Raw genomic sequence first — 24,680 nt, forward strand, 5'->3', positions numbered from 1 at the left:
AATGGACTAAAAAGCTAAGTTCAAGAAATGTACCCTACAGCTCTCTTTATTTACTGTTTCAGTCACGTTCTAAATCTAGTCTTATCTCAGTTAGCTATGAGTATTAAGGAGTGCCGTATCTTTTTCCAAACTCTCAATGGACTAAGTAGTTTCTGCTCTAAGTCTACGAAACGTACTCATGCTCTTACTGAATATTCGAACTAAAAAAACCCACAAAATGCACCAACAAGATGGAGTTTCTCTTCCAGAGTCGTAAATGTTGTCAAAGAGAACCATGAATTGCTGGTGGACTTCTTTGAGAGTGTACTAGACAAATCAGACTGGGAAAATGGAACTGTAGCCCTTGCATGTGGATATTTGTCTTTTGATTCAGAATTTCAGACCAAATTCCTTCTTTATGTTTTATCAAACATCTATTCATATACTGACATTCTATATAACATTCTTTAGACAAAGCATTTGGACATTCTGTATTGTGCAGAAAAGGTGAACGAAAGTGTATTATTCAGAATGAAAGAAAGAATTTGAAGCAGTGTGGAATGTTTGTGATGGTGTCGAATACGAAGAAGTAGTGCTACAAAAGAGAAAACCCCTGGACAGTGATGAAATGATGAAATGAAATATTGAATATATTTTGAAATAATAGGCAATGAGACAAGTCACATTGCAGACAGGATTGAAAACATGCCCCAGCTGGAATTTCTTTAAGTACTTGATCCAACCGAATTTGAAGTGTACAAATTCCTGCTCTAGATGCACTGAAAATGAAACACAATTCAATGTTTGATATTGTTCGACTCAAAAATGATCGTATATTCCATGGGAGAGTTTTATGGCAAATACCCTCACGAACTTGCAACACATTAAAAATCAGAGCAACTCCACACGGTATTTGCTGAATTATATAAATTGACATTACTTATTTTGACCATACCAAGCACAACTGCATCAGCCAAAAGATCATTTTCTGCTCTTAAACGGATCAAATCATTCCTCCTAAGGACAACAAAGATTGAGCATCCTTGCACTTTTTTTTAAATTTTAAATTTTTAAAATTTTAAAATTTCGTGTGGCTAGTTCTAGCCAGGTGCAGACCCTCCGATGAAGGTGGGTGGCATCCTGCCATGTGTAGGTAACTGTGTGTTATTGTTGTGGAGGATAGTGTTACATGTGGTGGAGGATAGTGTTACATGTGGTGTGTGAGTTGCAGGGATGTTGGGGACAGCACGAACACCCAGCCCCCGAGCCAATGGAATTAACCAATGAAGGTTAAAACCCCGACCCGGCCGGGAATCGAATCCGGGACCCTCTGAACCAAAGGCCAGTACGCTGACCATTCAGGCAACGAGTTGGACATCCTTGCACTGATGTCCATTGAGAAGAAAAAGTTGGGGGAAATAAAAAATCACCAACATTCTACAGCGATGTCATTGAGAACGAAGAATGGAGTTCTCCCTCAAGTAAAGAAGGTAATTGTTTATTTCACTGATTTGCTATCAAAATCGACATGGCCCTGGTTTGATGTCAGAAGCCATATATTTTATTCAGGGCCCAGATTTTTAGGTGGCATAAACCTTCACTTTAGGTTTCTTGTATTCTTAAAATAGGTTATTTTAGGTTTTGCCTCCAGGATCAATACAGGCAGAAATAATTTTCTGTTTTTGTAGTTCTGCAAAATTTATTTATGTACTTATATCACAAAAGTTTACATTGTCATATTCACATTCATAAAAAAAAAAAATTTTTAATTTAAAAAACCCAGAGAATACACTTTACTGTTTCCTTTTGTAAGTTTTTTTTTTGGCATGCCGTAAATAACAACGTACACACCCAAATTGTCTGCGTAAATGATTTCCTTCACGTAACACATTACTGTATGACGAAAAAGTTCTTTCAACGGAAAATGACGGCATTGGAGCGTAGTACATAGATGCTAATGCAGCAGGTTGTAGGGTTAATTTTCCTGAATACTTTTCTCCCTGTAATACTGAATTGATGACTTTCATATCTTCAAAACCAGGATTGCGTTGAAGAATCTTCTGCCGCTTTGAAGAACATACCACTTCCAATGGCCCAGAAACATTGCCAATGATATCCAGGTAATCTTTGAATGCAAGGTTGCACTTTCCAACTGGAGAATAGCTTCTGGCATAAAACAAAAATGCTTCTTAATATATACTAGGGAAGCGACGAGGATCAGGCACTCGAGCGATTTCTTGGCCTTGGCAATTCAGGAAGCTTCTGTTTCGTCCAAGTCATTGACGACATTTTAAATTCCTTCTTGGTGATAAGCATAGTAAACAGCAGCAGACAGCCATGTTCCCCGGCAGGTAAGTATCAGCACAGGTGGAAGAGGTGTTGTTGGTAGTTTCTCACTGAACAAATGTATACATGTTGAGGCTTTTAAGAAAACTTTCTTGACTGAAGAAACCACGGTGCTTCTAATCTCCTCCGTGGGCCAAGCACGTAATGTGTAGTATGCTCGGGTAGAAGGACTGTAGAACTTGCCCTGCCTTCAACATGCAGGCAGCACTGTCTGTCACTAACAAAAGGAACTTACTATCTTGATTCTCTGCTGGCCACAACATGCGTAAAGCATTTCTCACTGCGCAGGCTATTGTGCTGTTGTTACTTTGTTCTATTCATCGACAGAATACCAAATATAGTGATCACCTATATCTTCTCTTATTTCATCTAATGTCTTCTGGTAAACAGGATGCAAATAATGTTCTCATGGTCAGGTTACTTAGCACGTTCCATGGGACATTTGCAGACACCAATGCTTAATACAAGAGAAAGTTAAAGTTATCTTCAGGCCTGCCAACTGTGGAAGAAATAAACATTTGCTTACTGTTGCTGCGAGACTTATTTATCCTCGTTATGCTAGCCATGTGAGCAGCTGCAGATTTATGCTTCTCAAGATGGGATTTCTGCTCACATTTAACCTGAAATGAATCCAAATCCTAAGTACTCTTCAGTAAGCGGGCTAGGGAATTGCAATGCAGGTTTTAGATCAGTTACGGGAAACTTACTTCTTTGGAACATGCCTGACAGAAGACTACTCGACCATCTGTAGTAAGTATCCACCTGTAGCAAGCCATTTTCTCAATAAGTGTGATCTAGGCATTGTTTGGCTATACAACAATTACGGTTAGAAAATACTGCAGGAACCATTCACCACACACTCTGCCAGCTGTACTCTCTGTGGACGACTGGAAGCAAAACTGTTTACATTCCTCCTGACCTTCCATCAGATGCATCAAGGAGCCACCAGATGTCACATGTGCAGTGGGAAGTATGGGACGTGCTGCATTTAACGTTAGTAACCTGAACTCTCTCCGTCCTACAGCTTGTAATCGTGGTGGAAATAATTTTATAATGCAGGGAAATAACATTCTTTATCTGAAGAAGGTAAAACAGCTATTTAGGTAATTTTAGGTGTCAACCCCTCATTTAGGTTTTCTTAGGTGCAATGACATTCACATATTCTGCTCCAGGAAGTGTGAAACGAACAAATATATTGAAATTCGTGAATTAAATAGAGAGGAAAAAAATAGGTTAAAACCTAAAAATCTAGGCCCTAATTATAATATATTACCAATGTATTCAAGATATTGTAAGGGACTGATGGAGTATTACGTAAATTTTTACAGATCAAACTTAGCCTTTTCTGTTGGCGAGTGGGAAGAAAGAACAGAGCAATGCTTATTAACGACAGACAAAACTGAAAATGTCCAATTATTAAACAAAGAATGGAAAACTGATCAACACTTTGATATAATTTTAATGGTTTTCATTTATTTTTCAATTGTGTTTACTGTTATTCTTTTAATACCTATACATTTCTACTTCCGAGTGGACTATGAAATTAAATACAATAGAAGTCCGTTATAGCGAGAATTCATAACAGCGAAAAATTTATTCGTTATAGCGGACTCTTGTTTTACCCAATTTTTTGTAAAAGTCAGGGGAAAACCCATCCACATTAAAAAATTGGTATGAAACGGCAATCGGTTTATTCAAAACTTGCATTTTCGCGGATGATATCCACGCTATCCACACTCATTTTCATTTTTTGAAATCCGAAACTGTGTGAAAGTGTATGTTTAATTTCAATCTGAAAAAACTGTAGTATCAGTCCAAAGGCCACTCTGGCAAACGTTTCAGTTTTCTTCTTCAGACAGTGTCACCTAACCTAACCGTATAAGCATCATGAAAACCTTTCAAGCGCATATAGAGAAATTATAACCACCTTGCTACGAATTTACACGGGAATATTCCAAAATTTAACTAGACGCAAGAAAATGTAAACTAACCTCTGAAATCAGTGATGCACTCTGCCATATCTTGAGGCGTGTTGCATTCTTACTTAATTTCAGCGTAGAGTATTAAAATTAAGTGATCGTTTACTTAGCATTTATTTCCAATGAGTTCACAACTGCTATCAATCACGTTATTTACGTATTTGTTATGAAAACATGTTCTCTTCTTTTTTTCTTTACAGAACAGCAGTCAGCGGGTATTACTAATAAACTCCGACATCGCCTTTGAATGTCTACGAGAGAGCTCGCAAGTACACATAGCGAGAAAACAATACCAAAGGTCGCACTTTGTGGCAAATGCTTCAGCTTACTTATTCAAACAGAGTCATCTAGCCTAACTTAACTGCGTATATACCTGAAAACATATCATACCAATATAAATGGTCCGTTATTGGACATTATAAATTTTCCAGCTAACTCATTCTTGGTTGCCAGCGCATGATATGTTTTCTATATCGTGAAAACATATCAAGCGCCAGTAGAAAAGTGATAACCTTGCAAGTGATAAACAGAACCTCATTTGGCAATCTTAAAAAACGTTGGAATATTTTTCCTAGCATTCCAATAATTATGAACTGTGGTCAAACCACACTGCAAATTACTGTGTAGTTGCCTTGTCATTACTGCAATCATCAACCAATGGCAAAAATAATATGATGCACATTGGTGCCAGACATTTTGTATCCTTTCTCCCCAAACTGCTACCTTGTAAATATGTATTATAAGCTTGTAATTTCCCAACTGTTCAATAAAATAACATCAATATTAATGTGTAGTTGCCCTGTCAGACTGTAATCGTCAACAAAAAGCAGTAATTATTGTTATGAACATTGGTCCCAGACACTTTGTACCCTTTCTCCCCAAACTGCTTCCATGTAAATATATATGTATAAGCTTTATAATTTCCTAAGATTTTCTAACAGAGTAGCGTCAATGATTCTTCGGACCACCACAGCTGGACACTGCTAAAATACCCTGTGGTTTTACGCATTGGTGCCGACTGCTGTATCTGTAAATAAGTTAATATAACCCCTTTTAACTCCATATATGAATGAACATTGTTTCTTAATGAAATTTAGTAACAGTTACCAACATTTCTGAGAATGCAACGTCAATACTTCATGTGGACCACTGCTGCTCGACACTGTCAAATACCCTGTGGTCTTACCTATTAGTGCAAGCCACTTATCTTTCCCTCAGACGGCCCCATGTTAATATGTTAAGTCATCCTTTGTAGGACATACCCTAACATTTTGACGCTGTTTTCCTTCACAACTGGTAATTTACAGCCAACAACTGATATATTGGTATCTATATAATCAATGAACATTGTTTTTCTCTTGACTATCAATACTGTAATACAATAATATCCCACTAATATGTCAATATTAAATCTTAGTATTTACAATTTAATTACAAATCAGGTACCTGATTTATGGCTTGAGGTAGTACTATGACTGATGATGCCTTCGAAGAAGGGCGAAACATGTCTCATATGGAAATAAAGATAAATTCCTAAATGTTTAAAATTTCTAACGTATTGAATAGGTGACATAATAAACTATTTAGCATCCCACAGTGATAACTTTCTCGATAAATATTTACATGGAAATAGCCTTAAGAGTATTAAAATTAAGCAATCGTTTACTTAGCCTTTATTTCTAATGGGTTAACAACTGCTATCGATCATGTTATTTACATATTTATTACGAAAACATGTTGTCCTCTTTCATTTCTAATCTTCTTTATGGAACGGCAGTCGACGGGTATTACTAATCAACTCTGACATCGCCTTCAAATTCACATAATAATAGCTTTTCCGAAATTTAATCCAACGTGAGAAAATATAAACTAACCTCTGAAATCAATGATGCACTCTGCCATATCTTGAGGTGTACCCCATTCTTACTTAACTGCAGTATTTAGCATTAAAATTAAGAGAACGTTTACTTCAGCCTTTATTTTTAACAAGTTAACAACTGCTGTCAGACATGTTATTTACACACTTATTACAAAAACATGTTCTCCTCTTTCATTTTAATTTTCTTTACAGGACAGCAGTCAACGGGTATTACGAATCAATTCCGACATCGCCTTCGAATGGCGATAAGAGCGCTTCCTAGAGGACATAGCGAGGAAACGATACTGAAGATTATCGATCGCATGCAATATCATGGCTGCGTGCATAAATATTGGTACCGGAATAAATCGTGCATGCTTAATCGCTCGTAATAACGGATGTGTCAGTGTTGAGGCTCTCGCTGTAACCAAAGGAAAATACGCAGTTTAATATGCCTTCGCTGGCAGGGCCTACTGTTTACACTGCACTATGTCTTCTGGTATGGGCTAGAGCAATTTCGTTAGTTTCATTGATCTGTCTCTGCTTTCCTTGGCTTTGACAAAATGAAAGTGGCTGAGGTATGAGTGATGCTAGTAATGTCATTCCTTATGCAGTCAGTCCCTGCTATGAATGGTGTGAAAATGTTGCTCATAGGGTTTCGTGCATGCATTTCAGTGGGCTTGGCAGACTGATATGTAATAGCAACTTCTGGCTCGGCGAGGAAAGCAACGGGAAACTACCTCACTCCTCATTTCTCTAGTACGCCTCTTCAGTGATGCATAGGCCATCTAGGGCAGCTGATGGTGGAGCTGTTGAGGATCCAACAAGCCTTCGGGCTGAGGACTAAACATACATACAATGTAGGAATTTTTAAGGGACAGAAAAAGTCTGACGTTATAACGGGGTTCTCATTATATGCCGTACTCGCTATAGCGGACTTCTACTGTATTGAAACCAGTCATTTTGGCCAGTGATGTAACGTAAAGAAATTAGACAAATCTTACGTAAGCGCAACAGGTTCAGGGGACCAAAGGCTTATTCTTGCTTACAGTACAAGGAGGGGTGGGTGAGTTTATAAAATACTACAAATATGCTTAGGTAATACTTGAATGGTCGCTAAGTAGCATGGAAACATGAAGAACCTACCCTGTTGCAGAAAGCACTGCACGCCACTGATGGATATGTCTGTTAATTCGGTTCGGACACACTTTCTACTGATGGTTCTATCCGCAAAATATGTGAAAAATCTATTAACCATGAAGAAAGGTACTTTATAATTCAACATTCTGCAACAGCCAAACATACATATGGGATTTCTAAAATTGCTGGACAGAAGACCTTTCTGATATCAACAGCGGTTACCACGTCCAGCAGACAATCTCAGTTTTCTCTGAATCTCTGCACAGGTTTCTTAGATTCGGGAATACCTTTCTGGAAACTGGAAAACCAGCCCCTCAGAATGTTTATGCAGAAGTATACTAATGAAAATGTTCTGTCAGAATCTACACTCAGAAAAACTTATTTGACTGTCTGTTGTGAAGAAACCCTGCAGAGGATTCATACTGGAATGTTGGGAAAGAAAATCTGGATCTCCATTGACAAAACTACAGATGCAATGGGACATTACATGGCCAACGCCATCATCGGAACTATGGAAGCAATGCAAATTGACCCCTCCATGTTTCTTCTGACAACGAAAGAGATGGAGAGAGGAAATGGTCCCAATGTCGCACAGCTATTTACAAATTCCTCAATGCTACTCTGCCCACAAGAAATATGACATGATGATGACCTGCTTTTTGTCACAGATGCGGCACCTTACATGAAAAAAAAAGCCGTTTAAGTATTGAAAGTCCTTTTCCTGAAAATGCTCCACCTTACATGTCTAGCGCACGGGTTGCACAGAATCGCCGAAGAAGTTTGTATCCACATAGCGACAAGTTGATTTTGAACACTAAGAAAATCTTCCTAAAATAGCCCTCTTGAATCCTAAGACACCAGACCTTAGACCCTATATTTACCATGAGATAACTGATGGAAAAACAGTGGGAATATGGAAAAGATCTGGTGCTGGTATTCTTTGATTGATCAATCAATTCCTTGATTGGAGGATACAAGGCGTAAAAGACAGCAGGATCCAGGTGAGCCAAGGAAATTGAAGACATCATAAGGGGATGTCAAGTCTTGAAAAAAGTGGTATATTTAAAACAAAAGTGTAATTAGTTAATTTTTACCTCCTCAAAGATGTGGGAGCAGAATTGGTGCATGATATCTCCAGCCTCCATAAGATATACAGCTCGTATCACTGTTAAATGTGCTGCCAAATGGTACTCTTCGAGGAGAATATTCTTGACAAGAAGACAGGCTACTTCGTGTCTCTTGTCAATGAGTTCCACCAGAACACGTTCCATCACAGGCCCAATTGGAAGATCAGTCTGGGAAAGATAGCCTGATAAACTGTGGGAAGAAAAATATATTTTATAAAGGAAATCATTTTTAACAGAAGGATATGCAAATTCTACTCCTCAGTACAAAGCTAACATACAGTCACCAGCATACTCTTTGTTCAGGATTCTATTCCAAGACAGTTCCATATATAGATAACATTTGAATTTGATAAATATGTTTAATGTGTGGAAGGATCCGCAAATGGTGATTGATGATGATTTATGTGGGAAAATTCTGGGTCATACCATATCACAAACAAATCTAGACCTATTTTCCACCACACTGTCTCTAATTTAGAAAATCTTTTTTCTCAATATAAATAAATGCATTTACAGCAGTCAATGATCAGGTACAGACATTTTACATTTTAAACACAATTCATAAATTAAAGTTTATGTACACAGTTCAGTCAAAGATATTAGTCTAGTTGGGGTGTGGTATCCGTCACAATATCAGTAAACTAACACTAATAAAAAAATTTTAGTTAACATCAAGAGACTCTCAGTTTACTTAATTTTTAATATACCGGGTGTACACACAAGTAATATCGAGTTACAAGTGGTTAGTATGGCTATTTAACCAAACTTAGCCATCTGTTTCCTAGATCGGATGAGAGATCAACTGTAAAAGATTGTATTGCATGCAGCAAATTGTGGTTTCCTCACTCTGTCGCTTGACAGCACAATGTGTAGATTACCAGTTAAAGATGACAGCTCCCAAGTGTAAAGCCTTCTGTGTACTGCAGTTTGCGAAGTGTAATTCGGTAGTTACAATTCAGTGTCAGTTTTGGCAACAGTATGGATGTGATCCTCCACCTGACAACATTCAGTGGTGGTATAAACAGTTCCAGATGATGGGATGCCTGTGTAAAGGAAAGAGCCTGAAGCAACCTCGAACATCAGCCAAGATGGTCGAACGTGTCAGAGCAACCGTCATGCGCATTCCTAGCAAATCTGTGTGACAGGCCGGTCGTGAAGTAGCATTGCCGAACATGACAATGTGGAGAGTGGTAAGAAAGCAAATAAACGTTACAGGCCCTACAGCCTGCAGACCGTGAGGCATGCGTTACCTTTTGCATGGAAATGCAGAAAGGGATGGAAGGTGATGAAAGTTTCCTTAACCATGTAATCTTCCATGATGAATCAACATTTCACCTCAGTGGTGGTGATGGTAATTTTTGTTTTAAGAGGAAGTACAACGAGGTAATCATCCTTTCCAAACAAATTAGTGGAAAAGAAATTAAAAAAAAAAAAAAAATTACTAAAGAAAGAAATTTGAAAACGCAGCACAAAATAAAACAAAAAGGTATTGAATTCGGCCAAAAAATTACTAACGAATCAAAAGGGAACCTGTGTTCCCGGAGTAAAAGTACACTTGTAATTTATATACACTTGAATAATCCACTGTCGCACATAAAGCGGATGACGAGATCAGCAGTAGTCGCATCATCAGCTAGTATGCGTTTGAGCGTTTCCTGCAGGCCGAGGGTCCGTCTTAGGCCAGAGGAATCGGTGCACTCTGTGAGGATGTAGGCCATGGTGAAGTCGGCACCACAAGAACACACTGAGGGTCTTCCCTCTTTAGGAGATAAGAGTACGTAGACCGTAAATGACCCATCCTCAGCTTACACAATACTATGGCCTCTCTCCGTGAAGGTCGGAAAGAGGACCGCCACATGGTTGTTGTCTTCCTAATTGATCTCAACTTGTTGGGAGTTCGGATAGCTAGCCACACCGAATCCCAGGACGTCAAGATGGTTCGACGTAGCTGAGAACAAATATCCTTAGCAGGTCCCTTGACAGGTCTTGGAGGTAAAAGTACCGCTTCATTTGCAGCTTGGAAGCCACACGAAAGTGATTCTGGTACCAGCATCACTTAACCTGGCTAGAATGTCACGAATCTGCTGCACCAGTGGGTGTTACAAGAAACAGGTTTCAATAGACTGCAGAGAGCTCAACGAATCGGTACGCATAAGAAAGTGGCTTTTTTCGTCACCCAGTGCAAACTGCAGAGGTTGTAAGATGGCGTAAAGCTCTGCAGTATACATGCTACATACACTAGGAAGCGAGATCCCCGTGCTCATATCATGAATGACGAAAGAGCAACCAACATTAACTCCGATTTTAGAACCATCTGTGAAGATATGTCTCGCGGCCTGATATTGGTGAACGAAGTCCTGGAAATACCTCTGATAAACGGAGGAATCCGTGTTCACCTTGGGTCCATGGAGTAGATTTAGACATATATCCGGTCGCGGAACCAACCACGGAGGTACCTCGCTAAAAGTTTGTTTAAGACAACCACAGATATCGATATTCAAATCACGACATAGGCTATCAAGAAGTTAGTATAAATAACCACCTAATCGATACTTTATTATTGCCTCAGGCAAAATTGAATATAACTTAACATTTACAGGACATGTTTCGACCACTTAGTGGTCCTCTTCAGCTGTATAAAGAAAGAATTGAGAAGAAAAAAAAAACATTAGGACAATTAGCACAAATAATAAAAGTTCTTTGGAGACTCCTTTGTTAAAAAATGGTCATCAGATCAGGACATCTTGCCTCTCGTTCTTGTTTGGAAAACATGTTTATTCTGCGCTGTCTAGAGGGTCTGTCTTTGAGCGCAACCTGGTGAAGTAATGATGTGACACAGTCTGACAGTCCATGCAAACAGACCCTCTAGACAGCGCAGAATAAACATCTTTTCCAAACAAGAACGAGAGGCAAGATGTCCTGATCTGATGACCTCCATTTTTTAACAAAGGAGTCTCCAAAGAACTTTTATTATTTGTGCTTATTGGCTTAATGTTTTTTTTTTCCTTCTCAATTCTTTCTTTATACAGCTGAAGAGGACCACTAAGTGGTCGAAACATGTCCTGTAAGTGTTAATTTAGATTCAATTTTGCCTGAGGCAATAATAAAGTATCGATTAAGTGGTTATTTATACTAACTTCTTGATTATACTCATCGATACGGTCATGAAATGGACAACTTGTAATACAGGCTATCAATTCGAAAACCAACTGGCCGTGTGGCCTGCAGTCGGATTTGGTACCTCTAGTGGTATTGGGTACAAAAGATGCATTGATAGCCTGGATGTAGCGGCATTTCACGAATTTTGGCAGCGTACGTGAGGAGTAAATGCCGCCTCCTCTCACAGATGTTTTTCTTGTATTAAAAAAAATTGTATAGCGAGAAACTTCTAATTACTCTCTGACTCAAAAGACGCTTACAGACACTTGAAGTGCACCTGCGCTATGATTTGAGTTATTGATATGTGATTTACTGTTTCTACATTGGTTGTTCCCCCTCCTGTTCCTTCCCCTTCCCTTCTCAAGCGTAGTGTTGGTGGATGGTTGTGTCCAGCATTTGTCTCTCATTATTTATTTGTCGCTCTACCAGAACATCTACTTTGGGGTTCCTTTCGAACCCAAGGCTGCTGGGCTGCGAACTTCGGAGCATAAGTCGTGAGTAAATGTTGCACGTGTATACTGAGTGAAAGGTTAATGCATGTGGCCGCGAATGGGTGTGTAACTGGGTAATAGTTGTGCTTCTGTGTGTGCTGTGCTGTGTGGATGTGCCAGGTTTGTACCCCAGGGGCCTGTGGCCAGTTGAAGGCCGTTTCTTTTTCGTAATATGTATTTCTTTAATGTTACATTCTAGTACTACCTGTATTTGTTTTGTATTACCTGTGGGTAATTGATCTTCTGTTGTATGTACGAGGCCAATAGAAGTTTATTGGTTTACTATCGAAAGGGTGCTTCAGTTATGATATTGTAAATATTTTGTTACCTTTGAATAAATGACTGGTGAATTTACGGATGGAAAACTCCCTAACCTCGGTCCGCATCGCTTCCCCTCTGGGTATGTTCCTTTTTTTCCTACGCCCTAATGCTGGCACCTTCTCAGGTGACAGCGTTATTGCACGGTTTTCATCAGTAAATTCAATCTTGTCTATTATTCTTTCATATTTAAAGGAGCAAATATGACTGATCCTAGTAAAGATGCACAAGGGTCTATTGGACCTGTTAATGATGATAAGATACGCGAATGTTTCGGTCTCAAATTGCTACGAACCGAGGAGCTGGGATATGAACCGAGTATTAGGGGAGTTTCTCCTGCTGGCACATTAGGCGATACCATTAGATTACTTCGTTCCTCGTTAAGTAACCCTGTTAGTTTATTGGGCTGTCAACCTTCCATGGTTATAGAAAGTGCGTTAGGTCGTATCAGGGTTTCTCTGTCTCAAGCAGAGTCTACGTTGGACAAGTTTAGTCAAGGTCAAGGTGATGTTACACGAAAGCAGATTTGTCGTATTAAAGCTCACCTGCTTCATTACAGGAACCGTGTGCCTGATCTCCAGGTATTATTTGGTAATAGTATGGGTGATGATGTGAAAACCTTATTAGTTTTGTGGTCTGCTAAAATTGAGTCGCTTCTGAGGATGGGATATAGTTTGTCTTCTGTCTCCATTGAAAATAAACCTGCTGAAGTTGCTGAAGTTACTGAACAGTGGATTTCGCAACCACCGCCTGTTCACCCCGTTTCATCCGGCGGTGATGATTCATATACGACAGAGAATATTTCTACAGTCGTTAATTTCACAAAGCTACCACATCCGCAGCAATTACTTATTAAAGGGATGAAATCTTATTCTATAGACTCTATCGAACAAGTTATTGAGTTCTTGCACACTTTAATTGAATTTCTCGAGCACAGTGCTGTATATGGTGTCAAAGATGATCTGATTTTTCAAATCATTTATCCGCATGCTTCTGGAAACTTAGCCAGTTGCATAGCTGTGGCTATGTCTGAATGTGATTGTCTTGGGGATTTCCATGCGAAACTATTACGTGAATGTATTCCTACCAGAGCACTATCATCTCTAGTGCAGCGACATTTCTTTTCAGTACAATGAAGTAATGAATCATTCTCAGAGTATGTTAGGGACATTAAAATGTTTTTGATAGTTTTCCGCTTGAAATATTCAGAAGGTGAGATTGTGAGTTCTATTGTTGAAGGTCTGACGCCCGAGTATAGGTCTTACTTGCCGTTTTCATCAAGGCCTAATTCTTTCCTTGAGCTAGAAAACGCTTGCATTGCTGCAGAAGGAGTGAAGTATACGGACTCCCTCCGTAATATCGATAGACCATCATCTAGTAGCGCTTGTTCCTGTTTCGCCTTCTGTAGACAAAACACAACGTTGTTTTCTGTGTAAATCGGATTATCATCTACGAAATGCTTGTCCTCGGCGGCAGCTGTCTAACGTATCTATGATCTTCGTATCCGTATTGACGAACTACACAATTAGAAATAGGAAAGGACTTCCACCTTATCAATACTCATTTATTGCACTTATGCTACAGTACCAGTTTCGACCCCCTACATAGTGTCATCTTCCGCTGAACAATACATTCACATATAGATCATGAAGCTATGATTGAGATTACATTGTCTGGGGAATGTCATGTGATAAATATTTGGTCACGTCCAAATGGGGCATGTCAAAACGGGAACAGGCGTGTATGTCACTATGTGTGACAATGCAATTACATGTCTATAATGATATGCTTTAGGTCTTAAAATTAGTTTATAAAACACTATCTCCACTTAAAACTAACTTATAAGTATATAAGATAAAACAATATATGTAAGAACACTTCATACACATGAAAGTTCGTGTCTTGCGTGTTGTTCAGTTGGTTGGTTGACTTGTGTATTCACAGATAATAGCAGCTCCTAAACACGAATACAGACAAGAGGGAGGTCGCCACCAACAACTTATATTCACCAAATTTAAAATTCAAGACACTACAATCCACTTCAAAATTCATTAAAAATACATCAACAGCTGAGCTACAACAATACTTGACCATCCTACAACTTGATTTTCACTACGAACATATATGATATATACTTAGTCAAACAGAACATCTTCGAGAATTGTTTACGAAACCAAACAACGTAAACATAGATGTACAAGAACCCGACAAGGGAACCTGAAGAAAGAACTTTGCAAAGCATGAACTTTTAAATTTAACAAGTGTTTTTTACAAACATGTTTTTAATATTTTAATGTGTTTGAACTCACCAAGCGTTTTATATACATGTTTCATGTGTTTAATATATATGTATAATTTGTTTTAAGTTTAGTTAAGCTTTTCACTGCCATATTGGTCTTAGACACACTTTTATCCCCATATAGTCATGAACAATATGTCGAATATATCTAATCCACAACCCCATTAGACATCTGGATGCTCGAATGAACAACAACATCTTTGTGACACATACCAATGCCAAATGGTTGTAAAATTGTAATGTATCAGCTGATGATGACTGTAAAGTTGAAACCGGTACTGATGTGAATCTGTTTCATAATAAATAGTCTTGATCCTCCTGTGGGTGGGGGCGGTAGAATAACACCCACGATATCCCCTGCCTGTCGTAAGAGTCGACTAAAAAGGGCCCCACGAGCCCTGAACTTTGGAGCGTGGGTTGGCGACCACGGGGCCCTTAGCTGAGTCCTGGTATTGCTTCCACTTACTTGTGCCAGGCTCCTCACTTTCATCTATCCTATCCGACCTCTCTTGGTCAACTCTTGTTCTTTTCTGACCCCTACGCTATTAGGTTTGCGAGGGCTAGGGAGTCTTTCATTTTCACGCCCTTCGTGGCCCTTGTATTCCTATGGCCGATATCTTCATTTTTCGAAGTGTCGGATCCCTTCCATTTTTTTCCACTCCACAAATTCATCATTCATCAATCCATATTTCATTAATCATCCTTCCAGATCACATCTGGAATGGTAAACCCTGACTACGGTCAGAAACATTGATCATTGATCAGATAATCAGCCAAATATGATTAGTCTTCTCATGAATAAATCCACCGGTTTGGACATACAAAATCAGCAGGTCCAAACAAAGGCACCACTCGGATACGGTGGGGTGTCACGTAGAAGATCAAGGCAAGTTGGAGCACCTGGAAGCCCAACAGATGACATGCAGACACATCAGGTTAAGAGAAGACAAATTCAATAAACCAGGACAATTTTCATTTTTTGCAATATTAAATAATTCAATCATGAAAGTTGGCAAGTTAAAACATTTAACAGATGTATTGGACCAGCATAAGATAGTAATAACAGCTCTTCAAGAATTGCATAATACAGATCAGGACCCATTAGAATCAGGAGGATGTCGCCTTTACAAAGGTCCTCCAGGAAAAAGAGTGATGAAGAATGTTCCTCAATTTGGAGTAGGATTCTTGGTCCATAAAAGCATATTAGATTCAATTGAAGTTTTTTCTTCGACCTCCCCAAGAATGGCACTCCTAACAGTTAAAGTAGAGAATAAAACACACACATTGATAAATGTCCATGCCCCAACGAAGGACAAAAATAACAAAGAAAAGGAAGAAACAGAAAAATTTTGGGAAGAATTGGACCAGTTGATATCAGGTATCTCTGACACACATATTAAAATTTTACTTGGTGACTTTAATGCTAAAATAGGAAAAGATAAACGATTTCGTACAGTAGTGGGTAAATGGCCAGTGCATAAATATACAAATAAAAATGGTAAAAGATTAACTGATCTTTGTATAGATCGTGGATTAATTTTGGAATCTACAAGGTTTAAAAGAAGACCACACAAACTAATGACTTGGAAATGCCCTAATATTAAATTGGGGGAGTTCCAGATTGACCATGTGGCCATGGACAAGAATAATCACAACAAAATTTATAATGTGAAAGTACTGTGTGGGGTAAACATAGATTCAGATCACTATATTTCCAAGATTAAAATAAAATTAACGCCAAAAAAGAACAAAATATCCAAATCCAATAGGAGGAAGAAGTATGACCCTAGTTGTTTAATTAATAATAAACTGTATTTTGAAAGGTCTAAAACTCCTCTAAGCGACAATTTGGGGACGGTAATTGAAAAATTAAAAACCATAGCTGAAGAAATTGCTCCTGTTAAAAAATGAAAGAAACATGCTTGGTGGAATGTGGAGTGTGACACAGCGATTCAAAACAGGCAAAAAGCATGGATGAATGACCAACTAAAGAGAACAGAAAAGTCCCGCGAAGAACTGAATAATGCTAGAAAACAAACAGCCAAAGACATCAGAAGGGTTAAGAGAAATTATCACAAAGAATCATTAAATGCCATAGATGAAGCATTCATACAACATAAGACGAGGGATTTTTATAAAATGTTTCGACAATACCAATCAAACTATACTCCACTAACACTTATGATGAGAAATACAAATGGAAAACTGGCACATAGTAACCAAGAGAATGCAGAAATTTTAGCTCAATACTTTCAAGAATTACTTAATAGCGAAGAACCAACACAATACCTAGAGTATGACCTTCATTCAAAAAATAAAACACCATTAGAAAAGGTTATACCACCAGATTACAAAGAAGTGTTGAAAGCCATCGATTCACTTAAAAATGACAAAGCTTCAGGGGAGAATCAACTAACTGCAGAAATATGGAAGAATGCTATTACACAAACCATTCAGAATTTACATAAATACCTCATAGTCATTTGGAATACTGAAAAAATGCCCGAAGAGTGGAATATGGCAATAATACACCCTTTACATAAAAAAGGTGATAGATCAGATCCCAACAATTATCAGGGGATATCATTGCTGGATATCACTTACAAAATTTTTTCAAAGTTATTATACATGAGAATTCAAGAACAACTTGACTGTGAACTAGGAGAATACCAAGGAGGCTTTCGTCCAGGGAGAAGTTGTCCAGATCAAATTATTAGTTTAAAGTGGATTATGCATCATAGGGTTAGAAACAAAAAGTTAGTTATCACTTTTGTTGATTTTAAAAAGGCGTATGATAGTATCCATCGTGAGTCATTATTGAATATCCTAAAAGAATTTGGTTTACATCCAAAACTTATTCGCCTAATTGGAATTACCCTTAAGAACACTAAATCTGAAGTCAGATTTAGAAATGAACTCTCAAAGCAATTTTACATTAATACTGGACTTCGGCAGGGAGATGGACTCTCACCATTATTGTTTAATTGTGTGTTGGAAAATATCATGCGGGAATGGAATAAGATGTGTCAACCTAACATCAAGATTGGCAGAAAAATAAGACAATTGTTTAGCATTCGCTGATGATCTTGCACTACTTGCTAATGATATGGAAGAAGCTAAATTGCAAATAGAAGAACTTGATAACATAGCCAGAAAAGTTGGATTGCAAATTTCATATGAAAAAACAGAAATAATGCCAACCTTCCCTGTTACAGCACCAACCTTTACCTTAGCCAATACCAAACAAATTAAAATTGTGAATAAGTTTAAATATCTTGGTGAAATTATAACTTGGAACACCAATGAAAAATCATCAATAGAAAGCAGAACATTTAAGTTTAAAAAAAAAGCACAACGAATTACATGGCCAACGTACAAGAAAAAATCTCTTTCAATAAATGCTAAACTTCAACATTACTGTTCCGTCATTAAACTTGAAGCGACTTACGCTTGAGAAACACTATTTAAATTGAACACCAAAGCAACAACTGATACACTGCAAAAGGTTGACAGAAGGATACTCAGAACAATCATTAATAAAAAACATCAGGTGGATGGACAATGGAGATTACTGCCTAATGCAGTGGTTTATAAGGAAAGTGAATCTATAACAGATACGATGAGAAAAAGAAGAATTGTCTTTTTCTGCCATCTTTCTAGATTAAATGATAATAGGATAATAAAATCTAGAATAGAACAGGCCAGGAGGCAATTTTTTAGCATGAAACAGCTATTTACAAAATCGGACCTAAGTGTGCAATTAAGAATGCGAATGATTCGGTGCTATGTATTCTCCATTTTTCTCTTTGGATGTGAAAGCTGGACCCTTGACCAAAATCTAGAAAAAAGAATTGATGCTTTTGAAATGTATGTATATCGCCGCCTACTCCGAATACCGTGGGTGCTGAAAATTTCAAATGACAAAGTCCTTCATCGCATGAAGAAACAAAAAGAACTATTACTTACTGTTAAATAAAGAAAAACCCAATATCTAGGGCACATTATGAGAGGCGAGAAGTACCAGCTATTACAACTCATCATTGAATGTAAAATACAGGGGAAAAGGTCTGTTGGCAGGAGGAAGAATTCATGGCTGAAGGACATCCGAAGATGGCACAACTGCACTTCAGAAGATGCTTTCCATGCTGCAACATCACGTCCAGAGCTGGCTATGTGGACCGCCAACCTCTGCTAGGAGAAGGCGCCTCAAGAAGAAGAAAACAAAAAATAATTGGTTTAAAGAAGTTCAGAATGATTTAGAAGAGCTGAATATTACAATGAAGCAAATTGAAAATAGAGAAGAAAAAAGGATTCTCAAGAACAAACAAATGAGACTGTCATTAAAAACTGTACAACACAAACAATATGTCATATCTGATGAAGAAAGGGCAGCCAGGTCAGCCAGAATGAAGAGGTTTTGGGAAAGGAAGAAGATTGTGCAAGCTAAATTTTCAGTTAATTCTTTGTTAACAAATGTATTTGGGTTTGATTTAAGTGCTCCAATGTGGGCATAAACTATGTAAATAAATAAATAGTATTGATAGGTGGAACACCTTTCTTTTCTATATACATGCATCCAATCAATATGGAAATGAAACTTATAAATAATGATGGTCTCCCATTCTACATCAGGTTGGTTGGATCATCTGAGACATCAGGTTGGTTGGACAGTCCGTTGCACACTCATCTCCAAGATCTAGCAGCACATAATGACGGACTTCATTCTTGCGCTAAGTTGAACGGAATATAAATGTGGTATGCTGAAGTTCATATTGACGTCTTCAATATTTCAAGTTTATTCGTGTTTTTCTATATGTCTGTTGGTAATTATGACTGCTTTCAACTACGTTACATGAAGTTTGCTACTGCTCAAATACCAGTTCTGCTTTAAATCGACAGAGAATTCAGATTATCTTTCGCTTTTCTGACGTTCTTTCTCTGTTAATCTCCTTTCTTCTTGAAATTCTCTTCTTGTATTTATTCGGCAATCTTTCGCTTCATCAGCGATCAGTATTCCGGTCCTTATCTGACCACTTGCCTTGCCTGCTAAGTCCTTCTCTCCTTATTTTAAATTGTACTACTGTTCTTTTGTTATGAATACGTAATATCTTGCTATATTTTCCTTTTTCAACAGTTATTTGCAGACTATCTTATCCGTATTTAGCCAATTTCGTTGTGATCCTCCGCAGATGATGTCTGCATCAAGCATTCAATCTTTGCAGTTAGTTGTGATAATAATATACCGGTACATATTTTATCTTGTTTTTTCCAAACATTTCAATGTTCTTATCTTCCACCGCCTTCTTGATTATGCTCTACTTCTCCGAGTTCGGCCCCCTGTGAACTTCCGAATCACAGTTTGCTTTGCATAAATACCGTCTTGCGTGGTCCATTGATCTACTCTGACACCATTTTATAATGCGGCAGAAAATGCAATGTCACAACGGTACGCAACTTACCTTTATACTGCTGTGATGAGCTTATGTTGTGCTCAGCTCGACAGCTCCAGGAAGGGTACACTAATGTGTACATTCAGTTTAAACAGTTACATTTTTAACTACAAGGTTGGGTTTTCATTTTGAAGGTTACACCTATGTATGGAAGACTGTCTTAAGGGAACCTGGATGTGAAAAATTCATCAAAAAATCATATTTTGATTTTTCACTTCTGTGTACAGACTGAGTTTTCCTGAATTCACAGATATATAGTATGTATGGGGTAGCACAACAAAAGTGTATTTAAAAAAAAATTTGGTGGAGCCCATGCGAATCCCTCTCATCTGTCATATGTTGTTACAAGTTTAACACCTAGTTCTAATCTTGTACAAAAAAAACTGTGGCCAATGGAAAGCAATATATGCACAAACAATTCCCCACCTATGAGGTTTTCTAGGCTATTAAACCAATCTCACCAAAACAAGGATGAAAGTGAATTTGGAGCTGGAAAATTTTAAAGCAGTTAAAGGTGAGTTGAACATCACGAAGTGTCTGTTTTGAGCTTCACCAAAAGTGATATTTTCCATTTTTAGGTTCAGTTTTCTCTGGAACTGTACGACCTTGTGCAACAAAACTCAGCACTCTTCTTTAAAACCCTAATGGCTACAATAAAGACTTAGGCCTATAAAAGTTATAATTTTCCCAAAAATATTAGTTACATGGTTCTCACCCTCCCCAACTTCTTGAAGGAAAATATATTTTTTGAGAACCTATTTTAATAAGGTACAATAAATATTTGGATACAATTGCAAGTCTTTATTTCAGGTAACAGTGTTATTAACATGCATAAGAAGAATTATGGCTGATAAATTAATGTCTTCTTTCAAAATTTTATCTCAAGTTGATGCAGAAATCTGAATTTCCAAATTTAAATTCTTACTCCTCTGATTCTGACTGATGAACTATGGGAGATATACTGTTCATAGTACACGTGGATATTGTCCTAAATAGTATTGAAATGTGAGCAATCTGTTGATGGCAAATTCGTGCATGTAACCTTCCTGTATTTTTATTACTACTGTAATCAACTTACTTTCCTGTACTTTGACATATTAACTACCACTTATGTCATTGTCTCATTTTAGGAGGAGAGAACACAAGAGATTTTCCAAAACAGGAAAGGATTTTTTTTTCCATGAATGTTCAGACTCTGTGTGATCCTGACTTAAAGATCACTGGACATTATTGCTCAATGGCCTGGTTCAACACATGATTCTACTATATTGAACAATTCTGTTCTAAGAGCTTGATTTTTTTTCTATTTGCTTTATGTCGCACCGACACAGATAGGTCTTATGGTGACGATGGGACAGGAAAGGCCTAGGAGTGGGAAGGAAGCGGCCATGGCCTTAATTAAGGTACAGCCCCAGCATTTGCCTGGTGTTAAAATGGGAAACCACGGAAAACCATCTTCAGGGCTGCTGACAGTGGGGTTCAAACCCAGTACCTCCCGGATGCAAGCTCACAGCTGCGCGACCCTAACCGCACGGCCAACTCACCTGGTAGAGCTCGATTTGAGAGCGGTATTATCGATGATGGTAGTCTAATCATTGCAGACAGCGGCTACCCAAATAGGCCATATTTAATAACGCCACTAGCTGCACCCGATTCACCTGAAGAACAATTGTTTAACAAATCACACATTCGAACCAGAAACTGTGTAGAAAGAAGTTACTGTATATGGAAAAAAAAATTCCCAATACTCTCTGCAGGCATACGACTTCACTATAACAAAGTTCAGAGTATAGTGGTAGCAACAGCTGTACTACACAATATATGCTGCCTTAATAATGACATGAACTTACCAGTGTTGGAGCCAGATATTGAAAATTCAGTTCATGTTGTGAATAATGTACCTAATACTATGGAAACTCAGAATTTCAATAACTCTGTAAGAAATGCAATTATTCATGACCATTTCAAAAATTTCAGATAAATTCAAGGTTAAAAATATTTTATTGTCAAGAACGTAATGTATGCATATACTTCACAAATACAAAAAATACCAGAGATTTTTAAAAATATTTTTATCTCTAATTTCAACTTCTCCTTCACTAAATTGTGTTCATCTTCATGTTGTTTCATTTTCAGTTCATGACTCTTCAGTATCAAATCATGTTGTTCATTCATTTGTTTTATTTTTAATTGGTGTTCTTTCTGAAGAAGAGTGGTTTGTAACTGGATAAGTTCCAACTTTGCTTCTGCCAGTCGATCCCATTTTTCACTGGTCATTAATCGTCCAGTAGAGTCTTTGACTTTACCTGCAAGTATAACATCACACGTTAAAAAAATACTGTTAATTTTACCAGTAGGTAATGTGCATTACTACATCATATGAGAAAATCTTGGCTGGCAAATTGTGTGGAAGCACAAACTGGAACATAGTTTTCTGTGTTTTGCATTTAATCATTAACAGTTTAAATAAATATACCTGTGTTTTTCTTAGTTGGAGTCTTGTAATTTGTCTTTTTGACATCAGGTGATGTTGTCATACCTAGAAAATAAATGTTTTTCATCATCTTTCAGAATTTACTTCAGTGCTTTACAAACATTCATTCCCACATACTTAACCCATTGAGCCCTGCATATTTGTTGGATTGAAACTGCATTGGCACTGGGATTATTTTGGAGGAAATATAGTGTCACTTGATATCATGAGAAATTTCTTACTTACAAGACCATTAAAGATTTAAATATACATGAAAACAAAAGGCTTTCATACCACAAACTACAGAACAAGGAATACTGTAAAACATATTATTTTATTAGCATCACGGGACCGTACTCAGTCCGCTTGCTGAGCTGTAACACAGTCTTCTCTTTGCACTTCCTCTTCGATTTCCCCATCTATTTGTTCTTCAGGAGCGTTGCTCACACTAGTACTAATATTACTACTAATTTCACTGCAAAAATTCATTCCTAATCATCATTACGTCCTAAAAGGGGTTATATATCGGTAAGTATCAGTTCTATACTGGCAGCCATCTTGTTTACAAGCGAATCTCAAAGCTAGAGATAGCCCACTTCAAACTAATATTACCAAGCACACTATCGATATATATTAGCAAAGAGCATATAACATTGCAAAGAAAGAGTCCCTACACAAATCACAAATGCAACTTACTCTGCCATCTCTTGAGGAAAAGTTGAATTACGTGGTAAAATGAGACAACGGAACAGTTCCGTGGTCCGGCGTTTGGTCCACAGAGACGAAGCACGGAACGGTTCCGTGGCTCGGGCCCAATGAGTTAAATATGAATTTTAAGCCAGTAAACATTATCATGTTCATTATCAGCTTATCATACATTCCCATATGCCTACCATTTTTGAAGAAATAGGTAGGAATATAAATTTAGTTTGTCATGAGGTGTGTGAATTATTACATGAAACCCAAACAAACCTAATGGTAGAAATAAGTAAGCCATTCTTAAAATCCATGGGACTTAAGAATACAGCATATTTCTGAGTAATTATTCACCTAATATGCTGTAACTATGAAAGAGTATAATATTTAACATTCATACATGTTCTTGTTTATTTAAGTGGTCATGACAAAAAACTAAAAACTGATCTTTATCTATCAGAGAAATAAGCATGCTAACAGTATGTACAGACTCACCACAAACAGTAGGTTAAGAAAATAAATCATTCCTATCATCATCATCATCATCATCATCATCATCCACTACAAATCTCAGTTCTTCTGATATTGGTTGCCTCAACATAGCTGGCACATATTTACTCCAGTCAATGCTGGGAGTTCCTAAAATAATGAATAATTATGAAAATGCATCCAACAAATTTTAAATATTTCACAGACTGCTATATGTTTCAAGTATAAATATATATATATATATTTTACATATTTCTAATAAACAATTAAAATGCATCATCTGGGTCATTGTGAACAGCACAATGATATGGGTTGCCTCAACATTGATAGCACAGTTAGAAAAAAAAAAAAGCCCTTTACAGACGTAATTCTGAAAACTGGTAAGAGTACCAGTACTACAAATTTCAAGCAATTAATTTTAATTTTTTTAAATTAAAATTTTAATAATGCATTCCTGTACAATATTACATCTCCCATTACCTATACCTTTAATATGTTCATGACAAATAAAACATTCCCTCTGTGCATTTAATTCATTTACAGAACAATTACTGACCTGATAAGCTGCTGTCTTTCCCAGTGTTACAACATTCTGCATTAACATTACCACTGGAACCTGAAATATTAATGTATGAATTAGAGCAGCACAGTGAATAACATTTAGCTTTTTAAATATTCAGACAAATTATATTTATTTACCACCATAACCCAATGAATCTCAAGTATGAACCAGAAACTATATACGAAAGACTGCCAGTCTATGAAAAAGAAGATTCAAGTAAGGTAAGATAGGGTGAAGTGAAATCACCAACTGTTTCAAAATTTTCTTTCTTTCTTAATCCGTTTACCCGCCAGGGTTGGTATTTCACTCGGACT

The 24,680-nt window shown here is 37.5% G+C and overlaps 1 protein-coding gene across 1 annotated transcript in view; it reads right to left on the bottom strand.

The window, feature by feature from the left end:
• The window catches only part of Grip128 (gamma-tubulin complex component 5), a 334,747-nt gene that overhangs the window by 76,606 nt on the left and 233,461 nt on the right, over window positions 1-24,680 (bottom strand). The window contains exon 11 of the mRNA XM_067152174.2: window positions 8,397-8,619. Coding sequence (XP_067008275.2) covers window positions 8,397-8,619 — 223 coding nt within the window. The remainder of the gene's footprint in view (window positions 1-8,396; window positions 8,620-24,680) is intronic.

Source organism: Anabrus simplex, chromosome 8, assembly GCF_040414725.1.
Source record: "Anabrus simplex isolate iqAnaSimp1 chromosome 8, ASM4041472v1, whole genome shotgun sequence".
Lineage (NCBI taxonomy): Eukaryota > Metazoa > Arthropoda > Insecta > Orthoptera > Tettigoniidae > Anabrus > Anabrus simplex.